This window comes from Manihot esculenta, chromosome 4 (genome assembly GCF_001659605.2).
Source record: "Manihot esculenta cultivar AM560-2 chromosome 4, M.esculenta_v8, whole genome shotgun sequence".
Taxonomy (NCBI): Eukaryota; Viridiplantae; Streptophyta; class Magnoliopsida; order Malpighiales; family Euphorbiaceae; genus Manihot; species Manihot esculenta.
The window spans coordinates 31,220,276-31,234,406 of NC_035164.2; the positions used below are offsets into that span (position 1 = coordinate 31,220,276).

The 14,131-nt window shown below is 32.2% G+C and overlaps 3 protein-coding genes, 1 non-coding gene and 1 pseudogene across 4 annotated transcripts; 4 read left to right on the forward strand and 1 right to left on the reverse strand.

Annotated features, from left to right (window-relative positions):
* Positions 1–516: 516 nt before the first annotated feature.
* On the forward strand, positions 517–2,696 carry LOC110614199 (peroxidase 5). Its single transcript, XM_021755708.2, has 2 exons — positions 517–1,654; positions 1,769–2,696. The coding sequence occupies exons 1-2, from the start codon at positions 1,199–1,201 to the stop codon at positions 2,540–2,542; spliced, it is 1,230 nt and encodes a 409-aa protein (XP_021611400.2). The 5' UTR covers positions 517–1,198; the 3' UTR covers positions 2,543–2,696.
* A 2,328-nt stretch (positions 2,697–5,024) lies between these two features.
* On the forward strand, positions 5,025–5,959 carry LOC110612651 (peroxidase 5). Its single transcript, XM_021753427.2, has 2 exons — positions 5,025–5,066; positions 5,186–5,959. Exons 1-2 carry the CDS (start codon positions 5,040–5,042, stop codon positions 5,957–5,959), a joined length of 801 nt encoding a protein of 266 aa, XP_021609119.2. The 5' UTR covers positions 5,025–5,039.
* Positions 5,960–6,693: 734 nt separating this feature from the next.
* LOC110612652 lies at positions 6,694–7,784 on the forward strand (annotated as a pseudogene).
* A 1,739-nt stretch (positions 7,785–9,523) lies between these two features.
* Positions 9,524–10,612, forward strand: LOC110613167 (cell wall integrity and stress response component 1). The gene is made up of 2 exons (XM_021754170.2): positions 9,524–10,399; positions 10,508–10,612. Exons 1-2 carry the CDS (start codon positions 9,720–9,722, stop codon positions 10,566–10,568), a joined length of 741 nt encoding a protein of 246 aa, XP_021609862.1. The 5' UTR covers positions 9,524–9,719; the 3' UTR covers positions 10,569–10,612.
* A 1,144-nt stretch (positions 10,613–11,756) lies between these two features.
* On the reverse strand, positions 11,757–11,952 carry LOC122723580. Its single transcript, XR_006350567.1, has one exon. It is a non-coding gene; the product is annotated as a U2 spliceosomal RNA (small nuclear RNA).
* Positions 11,953–14,131: the final 2,179 nt, after the last annotated feature.

Below are 14,131 nucleotides of genomic sequence, written 5' to 3' on the forward strand. Positions count from 1 at the left end.
TTTTATAAATTAATTTTTAAATATTATAAATATTTATAAATAAACCGTTATAGTTAAAAAATATTAAAAATCAAATTTAAAAAAATAATTAGAGATGAAAATTCAGTTAAAAAAATACAAAATTTAAAATATAAAAAATCACAAAAAACACCGGAATACCATTTCAATGTAAAGCAAGATGCACAATATCAAATATTAGTTCAATTTCATTAATTATCATACGGTTCGTATCACAAAATGTTTTCAATTTCATTCATTATCGACTCATATTAGAAATCATTTACAACAAGAACATTTCTTTTTCATATTTTCAGTATAATCTAAATTGAGATTATAAATTCAAATAAATGATTACTTAACTAAACTTAGGATATTGACATTAATAACAATCAAGTTTTATAAAGAAATTTATAAGGACAGAGCAATAAAGTAAAACCTAATGTATAAGAAAATATAAAAATTTTAAATTCTCTAAAATCCCAATCAAACCACTAAAATTTACTTGCAAATCTAGAAGCACGAAGATGAGGAAGAAGAAAAAGCATGAGAGACACAAATCTAGAAGCACAACAGAAGTGTGTCATTCTCTTCGTCTGCGGGGAGAAGAAGTAGTTGATGGTGAGTTCTGAGGATCTAGTTCCCTTCATTTGTCATTCTCTTCGATTGGTTGACACCTCACGTTTAGGGAAAAAGAAGCACGACGTTCACCTGAGGGTTTCCTTGCGGGAAGATACAGCAGTGCCGTCACAAGAGCCTCTATCGTTTAGGGAAAGAAAAAGAAGGCATCTGGATGGACGAGTGTTTTAAAAGAAATACAAAGATTCTGGATTCTGAATTTAGATGTAATTGTCCAAACATTGAAAGAAAAGAAGATGATGTAATATTGCCCAACCATGTCTTTTATCATAAATTTTGAATTAGCTTTATCCATGGAAATGAATTATCTCGAATTTAAATTTTAGTGAGAATTGATTGTTAAAAAAAGGAAAAAAAGAATTTCTTTGTTTAATTAGAGTCGAAGTTTCTTTGAGAAACTTTTAAGCTTTAAGTCACTTTCTCTTCATTATTGATTGCACAAGTCAAAGGATGTGGAAGCTCATCCATCTTCACACGCTAATCTAAAAACATAAAATCTCAAGCAAAAGGGTGGACAGAGCAAGTAGCTAGAAAAGGAACCTTCAGTAAGGCTAGTGCAGAAATGTTCAAAAGAAGAAAACTTCAACCTCCATGCTCATTCCTACAACAGCTTAGCTTCCAAGAAGTATCGCCAACTCAACCTTTCTCACAAATCTCTCCACCTATAAATACCATTTTCTTCACCACCATTTTCCATATCCATCTTGTTTGCCTTGTCTATTCTCTCCATATATACTTTTCTTTTTCAATCGACAAGTTCATCATTATAAGCTATTCAATTCATACAATGACTAGCTTCAAGCTGAATTCTCTTACAACATTGCCCTCTTTCATTGTTTTCCTTGTGTTTTGCTCATCGGTTAATGTCTCTTTCGCATCCCTTAGAGTGGGATTTTATAGATCATCTTGTCCATCGGCAGAAGCCATTGTGAGAAAAGCAGTAAACAAAGCCGTGTCTCAAAATCCAGGATTGGGTGCTGGCCTGATTAGGATGCATTTCCATGACTGCTTCGTCAGGGTATACATGCTCAAACCATATTATAATCTTTATATATTGTCATGGTTTTGTTTTGCTTGTTTTATTGCTTTAATATTTAATCAAACGCTAATGCGTTTATTTTGTATTTTGCAGGGCTGTGATGCTTCTGTATTGCTGAAATCCACGCCAGGAAACCCATCAGAGAGAGAACATGTAGCCAATAATCCTAGTTTACGAGGTTTTGAGGTTATTGATGAAGCAAAGGCTGAAATTGAAGCCTTATGTCCACAAACTGTGTCGTGCGCAGATATTCTTGCTTTCGCTGCACGTGATAGTTCCTATAAGCTTGGAGGGATAAACTATGTAGTCCCAGCAGGACGGCGGGATGGACGTGTTTCTAGAGAGGATGAAGTGGGACAAAACCTCCCTCCTTTTTTCTTCAACGCACAGCAACTCGCAGACAATTTTGCCCGTAAAGGAATGTCAGTGGATGAGATGGTGACACTGTCTGGAGCACATTCCATTGGTGTATCACACTGCTCTTCCTTCTCTAGTCGTCTCTACAACTTCAATGCCACTCATGCTCAAGATCCTTCCATGGATCCTAGGTATGCAGCTTTCTTGAAGACAAAGTGCCCTCCACCTAGTGCTAATAGAGTTGATGGAGGTCCCACAGTTGCACTTGACCCTACCCCTAATCGCATGGACAATAAATACTACATGGAATTGAAGAAGAATCGAGGATTACTGACTTCGGACCAGACATTGATGAACAGTGCTTCCACACAGATGATGGTGGTGAACAATGCAAGGAATGCTGGAACATGGGCTGCCAAGTTTGCCAAGGCAATGGTACATATGGGTTCTCTCGATGTTCTTACAGGAACCGATGGTGAAATCAGAAGACAATGCAGTGCCGCGAACTAATCTCATCATGTACAATATTTTTTGCTTCCTAGTCCTTTCTCTGAATCTTTCGTTCATTTGTTTTTAAATTTTTTTAAAACATTTCTTGTTTTTTCAACGGAATTGTAAAGTTTCAAAATGTGATGTAATACTCGATTATGACCAATCAATGCAAATTAATTGTTGTCAATGTCAAATGCAATAAATATTCAAAGGAAATGAACATGTCCATCAGCCGATCAACCTTTTTTCTTTTAACTGAGAATTAGAAATTAGAAATTGGAGAGTAGAATTTGAGATCTCTCAGATTTACTCAAATGTATTTATCACCAGATTAAATTTGTGAGTACCAATCTCCTTTAACCTGAAGCATGAGCTCCCTCACATCATAATAATTCTAGGTTTCTCATGCTTGATTGTAAAGGTGTTCGTGATCTCTTGAGACTTTCAATATATATATAATGAAAATCATTTTCCTGAGTTTCAAATATTTTAAAAGTTTAAAATTCAAAGCTAACACAGTTACTATTTGATAATCCTAAACAGGATGGTGATACATGGATTGATATTGAAAGTTTTCCGTGAGAGTAAATAGATTTTGCTTAGTAAATGAAGTTATTAATATGTATATTTTTCGCATGAGTTAAGGTGAGAGTTGAAGTGAAAATTAAAAAATTAGAGAAAATAAAGTGAAATTTTCCATTTTCATAATGAAAAGATATATATATTTAGATCCATAAAGATGAGAGTTTAAAATTGTTGTGTTACTAATAAAATTCCTTCTTATGTTACTGAGATTTCTTTTCTTTTTTCATTATTATTTGGATTGCTTATTTGGGTGTTGATGAAATGAGAAGTGAAAACTGAATTTTTGAATTGAATCGAATTGATTTAATTCGATTTGATTTGATTTGATTTGATTTGATTTTAATATTATTTAAAATTTAATTTTTAATTTTTTAATTGTTTTCAATTTTAAATCCAACTAACCAAAATACTAATAAAATGAATTTAGACAGTAATAATTAAATTTAGGACGAATTCAAATTTTAAAAAAATATTTATTATGAATTTGAATTTTATATATACCTACATTACATGCAATAGTACCTAGAATTACTATTGGAAAAATATATAAAAGATCATTGGGCCATGCAGGTTCTCCGTAATAATTATGACCCATTCCCTTAGCCAATTTAGCTCTTAATACGGGATCATTCAAATCATTCAAGTCAGATTTTTTTGTTATTGGGATAGGTGAATTCTTATAGATCCATCCTATGAAAGAACCGGACATGATAATTCACGTTTTTTCTTTTTCTTATCAATGAATAAATCTCATTACTTGTATGATTTAGATGTCTCATATTTCTAAAAAAAAGTGATTCGATTAAGGGATTTGGTATGATACTTATGAGATCGATGAGATTGATATTTTAAAATTTTTTCTACGCATCGTACGAATTCATTTATTTAAATAATTAATTTAATATAAAAAATATATTTTACAATATTATTTCTACATTTTTATATATTTTTATTTAAAAATTAAATTTAAATATTTATTTAAAAATATTAAATATTTTAAATAAATATTATTTATGAAATTTTTTTTATAAATTATTAATTAAAATATATAATATTAAATAAATTTAAATTTTATTAAATAATAATAATAATTAAATTTAAATATTATTAATATAAATCAAATTTAAATTTGGTTAAACTAATTTTGGTACTTTCTCTTGAATAATATAAGCGTAAATGTACTTATTTTTCCATGCAAATAATAATTTTTAAATCCTCGATTTCTCCTTATTAATTAATTAACCATACAGAGTATTAGCTCGGTCAACAATGTCTGTTGACTTTCCACTTATTGAAGCAACATAATATTCAATGGAAATGGTCAAACATTGCCTTCAGCTGGTCAACCTCAATTCCTCTCGATCAGGAGCTCCCTCGCGTTTTAATTCAAAGCTGATACTATTACTATTGTTATTGTTGAATGATTCACTAATAGTTAATGATCGGGGATTCAAACTGTGGAGAAAGCAAGTTGCCAGAAAAGGAACATTCAGTGAGGCAAGTGCAGAAGTGTTCAAATAAAGAAAATTTCAAACTGCATGCTCATGCCTACAGCAACTATACACGTCTTGATCTTCGTCGCAAATCTCTCCACCTATAAATACCATTCACTTCACTACCAATTTCAATATCCATCTCGTTTGCCTTGTCTATTCTCTCCATATAAACTCCTCTGTTCTTCAATCAAGAAAGTTCATCATTAACTATACGCTATTTACTTCATATAATGACTAGTTTCAAGTTGAATTCTCTTATGATATTGCCATCTTTCATTGTTTTCCTTGTGTTTTGCTCATTAGCTACTGTCTCTTTTGCATCCCTTAGAGTGGGATTCTATAGATCATCTTGTCCATCAGCAGAAGCCATTGTGAGAAAAGCAGTAAACAAAGCTGTGTCTCAAAATCCAGGGTTAGGTGCTGGCCTGATTAGGATGCATTTCCATGATTGCTTTGTTAGGGTACGTATACATGCGCAAACTTTATCTACTTATTTTAATACTATAATGTTTATATATGACAAGTTTTTGTTTTGTTGCTTCAATATTTAAATGCTGATGGTTCGTGCTATGTTTAACAGGGTTGTGATGCTTCTGTGTTGCTGAAATCTACACTAGGGAACCCATCAGAGAGAGAACACGTAGCTAATAATCCTAGCTTACGAGGTTTTGAGGTTATTGATGAAGCAAAGGCTGAAATTGAAGCCTTATGTCCACAAACTGTGTCGTGCGCAGATATTCTTGCTTTCGCTGCACGTGATAGTTCCTATAAGCTTGGAGGGATAAACTATGTAGTCCCAGCAGGACGGCGGGACGGACGTGTTTCTAGAGAGGATGAAGTGGGACAAAACCTCCCTCCTTTTTTCTTCAACGCACAGCAACTCGCAGACAATTTTGCCCGTAAAGGAATGTCAGTGGATGAGATGGTGACACTATCTGGAGCACATTCCATTGGTGTATCACACTGCTCTTCCTTCTCCAGTCGTCTCTACAACTTCAATGCCACTCATGCTCAAGATCCCTCCATGGATCCTAAGTATGCAGCTTTCTTGAAGACAACGTGCCCTCCACCAAGTGCTAATGGAGTGGGAGGAGGTTCAACAGTTGCACTTGATCCTACCCCTAATCGCATGGACAATAAATACTACATGGAATTGAAGAAGAATCGAGGATTATTGACTTCGGATCAGACATTGATGAACAGTGCTTCTACACAGAGGATGGTGGTGAATAATGCAAGGAAAGCTGGAACATGGGCTGCCAAGTTTGCCAAGGCGATGGTGCATATGGGTTCACTCGACGTTCTCACAGGAACTCAAGGTGAAATCAGAAGGCAATGCAGTGCTGTCAACTAACTTCACTGCAATATTCTTTAATTTTTCCGTCCAATTTGTTCTTTACTATTTTTTTACCTTATTATTTGTGTTTTTTCAAAGCAATTGTAAATTTCAAACATGTGATGTTCAGATTAAGTTGTCAATGTCAAATGCAAATTGATGCCAATGTAGTGGCCTCACCTGATGATTAACCAGCTAGGCACTTGTCGTCTCAATCATTATAGCTTGCTCACATTGTAATTTATTCTTTCTTGAAAATTAATGGAATTACAAAAGTCCAGGAATGTTTTCATCAGTTACAATAGAGATAGCTTTTTTGATTGTGAAATGGTACGTATTTGGCTTGGGGAGCAGCAGATTCACATTACATGCGTGGGTTGCTTAAGTTAGTTATACAGGCGGGAAATTAAGTTTGTTTTTTGCTTCTTTTTCATGTGTATTGCACAGAAGCACCAACCGTGTTAGCGAGGGTTAAATTCGCGTATGAAGTTGGCTTTCCGTCGATAGAGAAAAAAAATAAATTCTGTAATTTTATGTCACGCTCTTTGTTATTTGCTATCTATGTTACTGCGTGGGATGTTCAGCTATAGCGACAACTATTTTAAATGTTTGTTCTCAATTTGTAGCTTTCAATTGTATTCCTTGTCAAATCAATTGAATATTAAATTGTTATTTTTTTTATTAATTAATCAACAAAGTTCATCATTATAAGCTATTCAATTCATACAAAGACTAGCTTCAGATTGAATTCTCTTACAATATTGCCATCTTGCATTGTTTTCCTTGTGCTTTGCTCATTAGTTACTGTGTCTTTTCCATCCCTTGGAGTGGGATTCTATAAATCATCTTGCCCATCAGCAGAAGCAATTGTGGGAAAGCCGGTAAACAAAGTTGTGTCTCAAAATCCTAGGTGCTGGCCTGATTAGGATGCTTTTCTATGATTGCTTTATTAGGGTATACATGCTCAAACCATATTTGCTTCTTTAATATTATAATCTTTATGTATGACATGGTTTTGTTTTGTTGCTTCACTATTTAAACACTGATGTTTCGTTCTATGTTTTACAGGGTTGTGAAGCTTCTGTGTTGTTGAAATCCACACCAGGAAACCCATTAGAGAGAGAACACGTAGCTAACAATCCTAGCTTACGAGGTTTTGAGGTTATTGATGAAGCAAAGGCTGAAATTGAAACTTATGTCCACAAACTGTATCATGCGCAGACATTATTGCTTTCGCTGCACGTGATAGTTCTTACAAACTTGGAGGGATAAACTACGATGTGCCAGCAGGACGTCGAGATGGACGTGTGTCTAGAGAGGATGAAGTGGGACAAAACCTCCCTCCTTTATTCTTCAATGCACAACAACTCGCAGACAATTTTGGCCGTAAAGGAATGTCAGTGGATGAGATGGTGACACTCTCTGGAGCACATATTCCATTGGTGTCTCACACTGCTCTTCTTTCTGTAGCCGTCTCTACAACTTTAATGCCACTCATGCTCAAGATCCCTTTATGGATCCTAGATATGCAGCTTTTTTGAAGACAAAGTGCCCTCCACCAAGTGCTAATGGGGTTGGTGGAGATCCCACAGTTGCACTTGATCCTACCCCTAATCGCATGGACAATAAATACTACATGAAGTCGAAGAAGAATGGAGGATTATTAACTTCGGATCAGACATTGATGAACGGTGCTTCTACCCAGAGAATGGTGGTGAACAATGCAAGAAGTCCTGGAACATGGGCTAACAAGTTTGCTAAGGCAATGGTGCACATGGGTTCTCTTGATGTTCTCACAGGAACTCACGGTGAAATTAGGAGGCAATGCAGCGTTGTAAACTAATTTCTCCACCTGCGATATCTTGCAATTCCCAGTTCTTCTTCTCTCTCTCTCTCTTTTTTTTTTTTCTTGTTTTGTTTATAGCTTTCATTCATTCAATTTGTTTTCTTTTATTCTTTAGTTCCTTAATTCTTTAATTTCCCTCGTCTGAGGTTTTTCAAATGCTAAAAAGAAAAATAAATAAATAGTAATATTTATAAGCAGAAAGAGAGTGCGTGGCACTTAGGGCTGTAAATGAGCCAAACTATTCGTGAGCTACTCGAGACTCGACTCGATAAAAGCTCGACCGAGTTCGGCTCGTTTTTTAAACGAGCCAAACTCGAGCTCAATTTTGAGACTCGTCACTTAAACGAGCTGAGCTTGAACTCCATAGTATTCGGCTCGTTAAGACTCGCGAGTTGGCTCGTTTTTAGGCTCGCGAGCTGGCTCGTTGAGAAGGCTCGCGAGCAGACTCATTAAATAGGCTCGTGAGTAATATTGTTTAAATAAATTGGTGAACCAATTCGTTAAATAAATTTATGAACAAATTCATATATTATTAAAAAAATAAAAATAACTATAAAGTTATAAAATTTAAACTATTATAAATACTTGAAAATTATAGTATTGAAAATTACAAATAATTAAGATTAATTATTATAATTAATATTCTTTAAAATTAAATTATAAAAATCTTTTGTATATAATTATTATAATAAGATTTCATAAAATTAATGTATAATCACAAATAATTAATATTAATTATTATAATAAGTATTCTTTAAAATTATAGTACTACATGATAAATTGAGTTGTAAAAATTATATACATTTTAAAATTAAAGTATAATTATAAAAAAAAATTTATATATAATTAAGCATACAATATAAAAGATGATAATAATTATCAAAATATATTAATAATAATTAATTAAGATTATATGAATGTTGAAGTTGAAATTCAAGTTAACTAATTGAACAAATATGAAGATGATTATGAAAATAATTAAATTATATTAGCTTATTTCAATTGTTGAAAGTTGGAATCAATTTTATTCGTTTGATATTAAATTTTGTGTGTAATCTAATTTTATTATGTTGTTGAATTTATATTTATTTGTGTTATTTTAGTTATAAATTGTGTTACGTAATTTTTTTTATGTACTCTCTTTTTTTATATTATTTAAATTAATAATGATTAAAAACTGATTAAAGTGTAATTATTAATTCAAGCTCGAGCCTGAACTTGAGCTCAAACCAAACTTTTTAATTTTGAGCTCGGTCTCGAGCTTTTTTAACGAGTTTCTTAATCGAGCTTTCCGAGTTCGAACTCGAGTTTTATTAATGAGTTTTTTAATCGAGTTTTTCGAGTTCGAGCTCGAATTAGGCTCGTTATTAAATCGAACGAGTCTTTCACGAGTCGAGCTCGATTATAATATTTAATTCTCGAGTCGAGCTCGAATCAAATATTAGAGCTCGAGTCAAGCTCGAATCAAATATTAGAGCTCGAGTCGAGCTCGAGCTTCCAAACTTTTTTAATAAATGAGTTTGAACTTTACAAAACTCGGTTCGGCTCGGCTCGATTACACCCCTAGTGGCACTCTCCCAAAGAAGCGTGGGATGTACATGGTCGGACTTGGCTTCTCATTAGGACCCGAAAACGAAACCCTAACCCACATTCTGTTTCTCTAACCAACGGGCCCCCTCATAAAGCAAACCAACTTTATTTACAATCCCCCCCCCCCGTCACTGACTCCACTATAACTGCTCTTTAATTTATTACCTTAAAATCTACCCTCCAAACGACCTCGTATTTACAATTCGCCCATACAGTGCCCCTCTTTAGTCTATATATCTGTCTTGCTTTTCTCTAGGTTTGCCGAATTTGCGTTCCATACGCCGCCTTTCATAACAAGGTTAAAAAAAATAAAAGGGGGAAACGACTCGTCGCTAGCGCAATATGGCGACATCAAGAAACAAATCGAATGGTCATTCTGTTTGCACGTGCCGCATGCCACCACCGTTGATGTCGACCCCATCGGCATCTTCGTCGTCGTCGTCGTCGTCGTCGTCGTCTTTCGCATCATCCACTGCCGCTAGTTTCACTTCTCGATGCTCCTCCTCCTCTTCCACCTCCGCCACTTTATTCGCACGCGCCACCTCTCCCACACGTGTTAACATGTACAGTCATCACCATCGACAGAACAACCATCAGGCTTCGTCGTCCTTGCGTTTCTCAATCCATCGTCCAATCTCTCCCAGCCGTTCCATTTCTTTGAGAAGGCACCCCTCCAATGCCAATGCTGTCTCCAATCAGAAGAGAACGTGCGCGTGTTCCCCTACGACACATCCTGGCTCTTTCCGGTGCGCCTTCCACAAGGCATTGATGAGAAACAATGGATTTAATCATCACAGCAGCAGCGCACACTCAGTTTCGGTGTCGTATCACTCTAGTAGTAGATTGAACTTCAGGAGATCGGCGATGACGAATTCGCTTGTGAGGATTGGAGGTGTGGAGGGAGAGCTAGTGAAGAGAGCATTGTCAGCTCTGATTCATCCTTCTTCGCATCATCTTCGACGCCGCGGTGCTTTCGAGATGAGACCCAGCCGGCTGTCCGTCATGTCTAAAGCCGAACATTTGTGAGAAATCCTCTTCCTTAATTTCGAAGTTTTGAATTTTGATCGGTTTGAGTCGAGGTGTCGTTTCTGTTGCGAACATGGAAATTATCTTTACTTTCTTTGTTGCAGAGCTGATGCAATTTTTGTCAAAGGTCAGAGTTTTGCTGATGGAAATATTAAATGTAATTAAATTTTTGAATGCGTCTATTTATTGGAATATTATTTTTTCTTTTCTTTTCTTTTCTAATGATGTGGCTTTTCTCTCCATCTCTCCCATTTAGAACGAAAGAGAAAACAGAAAAGAATAAAAATAGAAAACAAAGCTTACATCTCTGTTCTTCAGAAAAGAAATTGATGTCATTGATTGCTTTCCTCCATGTTCTGTTCTCTCTGTCCAAACCCTTTTTGCTTTGGATTTTTTTTCTTCATCAAACTTGCCTTACTTTAATTTTTCACTACTAGTGATTTATTGATTGATTTGTAATTTCAAATTTGGAAGATTTGTTTGTTTTGGTACTTGCATAGTAAAGAAAAGAATATTTTAACCAGCATGAAGTAAATTAATTTTACCTTTAAAAGCTAAATGTTTGAATTTTGAAGTCATCATTGTTTAGAGGGCTTTACTTGAATATCATCATTAGTCCCAGTGTTGATTATATTAAATTCAAATATTATATTTCAAATTCGTACGTCCAAACACAAGGATAATAAATTTTAATTAATATAATATTGTATTTATTATAATAATTAAAAGAATGAATTTAACTCATATTTATATCAGATACAAGTATGTTAATAATTTAATAAATAAATCATTATTTAAAATATCTATATTCTAATACAGATAAAAGGAAAAAAGAGAATCAGTATATTAATGAATGAATTGCCCTCATCTTTACCGCTAGAACAAGTCAGCAGCTTAAGTGATTAATTTGTTTTTTAAATAAATTCAATTAAGTACTTATGTTTTTGTTTAAAGATCAAATAATTCTTATTTTTTTAATTAAGTGTTTATACTTTTATTAAGAAATAAATAACTCATAACCTAATATAATAATTTTAATAATAAAATATTAAAATTCCAAAATTTTGGTATTTTAATTAATATAAAAAATAAAAAAGCATAAAAATAGTAAATAATTTTAAAATTAAAAAAATATAATATTATTATTAAAAATATCTTATTTATTAAAAAGTATTATTTTATTATTAAAAAATAATATCACATTAAATAATAACTTATTTAATCCTTAATAAATATTATAAAATTTTAATTGAACTTACTTATAGATTATTCTTATAATTAATCCTTCTTATAAATCAAATAAAAGATGGAGGAGTTCAAAATACCAAAATATAACAAGTTAAACTAACCATTGGTGGATGCGCCAGGCCCTTGCAGTAGTGCAAGGCATGGGCGACGCTTGAGAGCCCCAGTAGCAAGCTACTGCTGCGGACCCTCTCCATAGAAAAATAAATTTAATATCATGTGGACCAATGGCCCACGTATCAGATACTAAACTGATAAGAACAGATACTACACTTGATCTTAGCCAAAAGGCCGAGAAAGGTATGCCTTATCATTATGCTTCAGCTTCCTTTTATGATCCCAGCTTTCCCAGCTCCATTTCCTTTAAAATCGATGTGGGAAAGTTTCCTCTTTCCTATGCACATTTCTTTACTTTTTATTTAAACAATAACATGAAGTTTTTTACTTTCATCTTTTTAATTTCTTTTTCTTTTTAATAAAATTCTACGTATTCCAAATTTAAAACGTTTTTCTTATTGTATAAATCAAGTTTCACTTACTGAAAATACTTTTATCAAATTTTTAATTTTGGTGTAATTAAGATTCATACAACAAATTAAAATTTATTTATGTAATAATTTGACATTATATGATCAAATTAACTCATAATATGATGTGAGCTTTATTGTTTTTATTAATTAAAATTTCATTCTTCCAAAAAGAATTATAGAATAATTTTAATATTTTGAACGTTGCAGACTAATTTAACTGAGCATATGCACTACATGTTCATATGCATTGACATTCAATTCTATTGTTATTACTTGAATAACCCATTTAAATATATATTTTTTAATTAATAATTTAAATATTAAAAATTCAAAACTTCTATAAGATATTTAAATTTTATAATTAAAAATTGAATATACAAAAATATATGTTATTATAAGATTATATTTTTTTATATTTAATTAAGATTGGATAACTAAGTATTTAGTATATAAAATTCAAACTAAATCAAATCTATTGTGGCACTAATTCGTAAACCCAACAAGTCAATTATATATTACCAAAATTCATTAAATTAGAATCCAATTACTAAAAATCCAACTCGTTACTATTCCTAATTACTACTTTTTATTTATGTAATATTTAATTAATTAATATAAGTGCTTTTATTTTACCACATAAAACCATAATTTTAAAAATAAGCTCCGACCCAAAATTACTAACAGAACTTTCGCATAATGATTTTTTAGGATGTAAATTAACTTAGAGTATTGAGCTAAAGGAAAAACAATACCATTGTTACGAGACTGAATTGAGTCAAGTGAGAGCATACACTTGGCAAGTTAGAGCGCCATCATAATTTTAGCCATTAAGAAATGGGAGATCATATCTCGATTCAAATTGAAAAATTAAATCGAATCGATCGAATTTAATTTAACAATTCGATTCAATTTGATTTAGTTAATATTTTTTGATTTAGTTAATATTTTTTAATTTATTTAATTTTTGATTCAGTTTGATTTTTTGAGAGTATGACTGTCGTTCAACAAATTATAAGTGTGGGGCCGTCCAAAGAACCATTCCCTATTGATGTCTTTTCCCCTCCCTATCCATTTACAGTACTTGTGTTGAGTGCTGAGTGTGGTAATTGAACTGCTGTTCATTTTCTGTCGCGAATGCTAAACACCAAACGGTGAGTTTTTATTTTTTTTTTAATAATATCTTTAAATTTCTTGTTTTTTCAAACTCTTAATGTAGTGATTTGTATGTTATAATTAGATTGTTTAGTCACACACATTTATGTCCACTAAATTTAGAAATAATCGGCATTTGAATTCATGTTAACAATATTGCTGCCATTTGGGTTATGTGAAGAAAATGATGTTTAAACTAAAATTCAATTGGGGAGAAAGTTAGTTAAAGAATCAACTAATGCAAATTATGCCAAAAAATTTGCAAATTTCTTCACTTTGCTGATTTGTGAAGGAAATAATGTTTAAGCTGAATGAATTTAACTGTTGGTCTTTTAACCATAAATTGCGAGTCTTATAGATGTTAATCTTCTAACTATAATAAAATTATGAAATTATGTCAATAAAATTGTGACTTAATCATAACAAAATGATTAAGCACAACAATCATACATTAATAAAATTAAAAAATTTATAAATTCAGTTTGGAGTAACCAATCAAATTGAATCGATTTTTATTAATTAAATTCGATTTGATTATATCTTAATAATTAATTTGGTCGGTTTTCAATATTTTTATAATTTAATTTTTAATTTTTTCAATTTAATTAATTCGATATATCACTATTAAAAATTATTAATCTGTCACTACTAAAATGTAATTTACGGCAAAATGAAAATAGTTTTTTCTCCATTTAAAAGTGTCAAAAATAAACCTCCAAAATAGAAGTATAAAATTGACTTATATAGAGGAGAAAGAACACAAAATAGATAAAACTTTCACTCTATAAATAGAGATAAGGT